General features: G+C 40.3%; 1 protein-coding gene across 1 annotated transcript; it reads left to right on the forward strand.

Moving 5' to 3' along the window:
* The first annotated feature begins 711 nt into the window (after nt 1–711).
* Nucleotides 712–1,257, forward strand: LOC124899222. Its single transcript, XM_047413433.1, has 2 exons — nt 712–976; nt 1,130–1,257. Exons 1-2 carry the CDS (start codon nt 712–714, stop codon nt 1,255–1,257), a joined length of 393 nt encoding a protein of 130 aa, XP_047269389.1.

The raw sequence follows: 1,257 nt of genomic DNA on the forward strand, positions 1-1,257 counted from the left end.
TGCGATTAAGCAGGCGACACGGGCTAATCGCGCGCTGCCATTGGATAGAAAACCAAACGTGCTCTTAGGCTTGTCCAAAAATTCTGAAACTCTTCCGAGACTTACTACAACCTTGCCCCATTGTAATGCAATAATAAAATCCAAAAACGGATGTGGGGAAGGTCAAAAAGTCGTATCCTAAAGATTGCCAGCTAAGATGACTCTAAGTCCTCCTTACACTTAGAAAAATTTTCAAATTTTTAAGTCTAAGAGCACACTATTAAAAGGCTAATCCATGCACAACTTGTACGGGATATTACAATTATGGGACTTTCGAAGTCCCGAAACCAATATGATTCGATATGGGTGATTGTGGACAAGCTGACCAAGTCAGCGCACTTTTTGCCTGTCAGGAATAACTACTCGGGAGAAGTTTATGCTAAGCTGTTCATCGCAGAAATAGTTCATTTGCATGGGGCACCTGTGTCTATCAAATCTGACCGAGGTACACAGTTTTCTTCTCAATTTTGGAGATCTTTTTAGAAAGGCTTAGGTAACCAAGTGAGCCTAAGTATATCATTCCACCCTCAGACTAATGGGAAAGCTGAACGCACCATCCAGACCCTTGAGGATATTTTGAGGGCCTGTGTGATTGATTTTAAAGGTAGTTGGGTAGATCACTTGCCATTGATTGAGTTTGCTTATAATAACAATTTCCATTCCAGTATTAAGATGGCACCGTTCGAGCCGTTGTATGGTAGGAGATATAGGTCTCCAATAGGGTGGTATAAAGAAGGCGAGATGCAGATATTTGGGCCTGATCTTGTTCATCAGGTAATGGAGGATGTGAAAATCATCAGAGAACGACTTAATATAGCTCAGAGTCGTCATAAATCCTACGCCAATGTTAGGAAAAGAGATTTAAAGTTTGAAGTTGGAGATTGGATATTTCTTAGAGTTTCTCCCATGAAGCGAGTTATGCATTTCGGGAAGAAAGGTAAGCTGAGTCCTCGCTATATAGGACCATATCAGATTGTGGGAAGAATAAGTGGAGTTACGTATGAATTAAAGTTGCCTGCAAGTTTGGGTTCTGTTCATCCAGTATTTCATATATCCATGTTGAAGAAGTGTATTGGAGATCATTCTTTAGTATTGCCTATAGAGGAAATCAAGATGAACAATTCATTGTCTTACGAAGAAGAGCTTGTAGCAATCTTAGATCGTCAAGTGAGAAAATTGAGGAGCAAAGAGATAGCCTCAGTTAAAGTGCAGTGGTGA

This window comes from Capsicum annuum, chromosome 1 (assembly GCF_002878395.1).
Source record: "Capsicum annuum cultivar UCD-10X-F1 chromosome 1, UCD10Xv1.1, whole genome shotgun sequence".
In the NCBI taxonomy this organism is placed as follows: Eukaryota; Viridiplantae; Streptophyta; class Magnoliopsida; order Solanales; family Solanaceae; genus Capsicum; species Capsicum annuum.

What these genes read in the sequence shown, in the direction of transcription:
- LOC124899222 (XM_047413433.1), top strand. Translation starts at nt 712, where the DNA reads ATGGCACCGTTCGAGCCGTTGTATGGTAGGAGATATAGGTCTCCAATA. An exon ending in TATGCATTTCGGGAAGAAAG is followed by an intron (nt 977 to 1,129) that starts GTAAGCTGAGTC and finishes ATCATTCTTTAG; the next exon opens with TATTGCCTATAGAGGAAATC.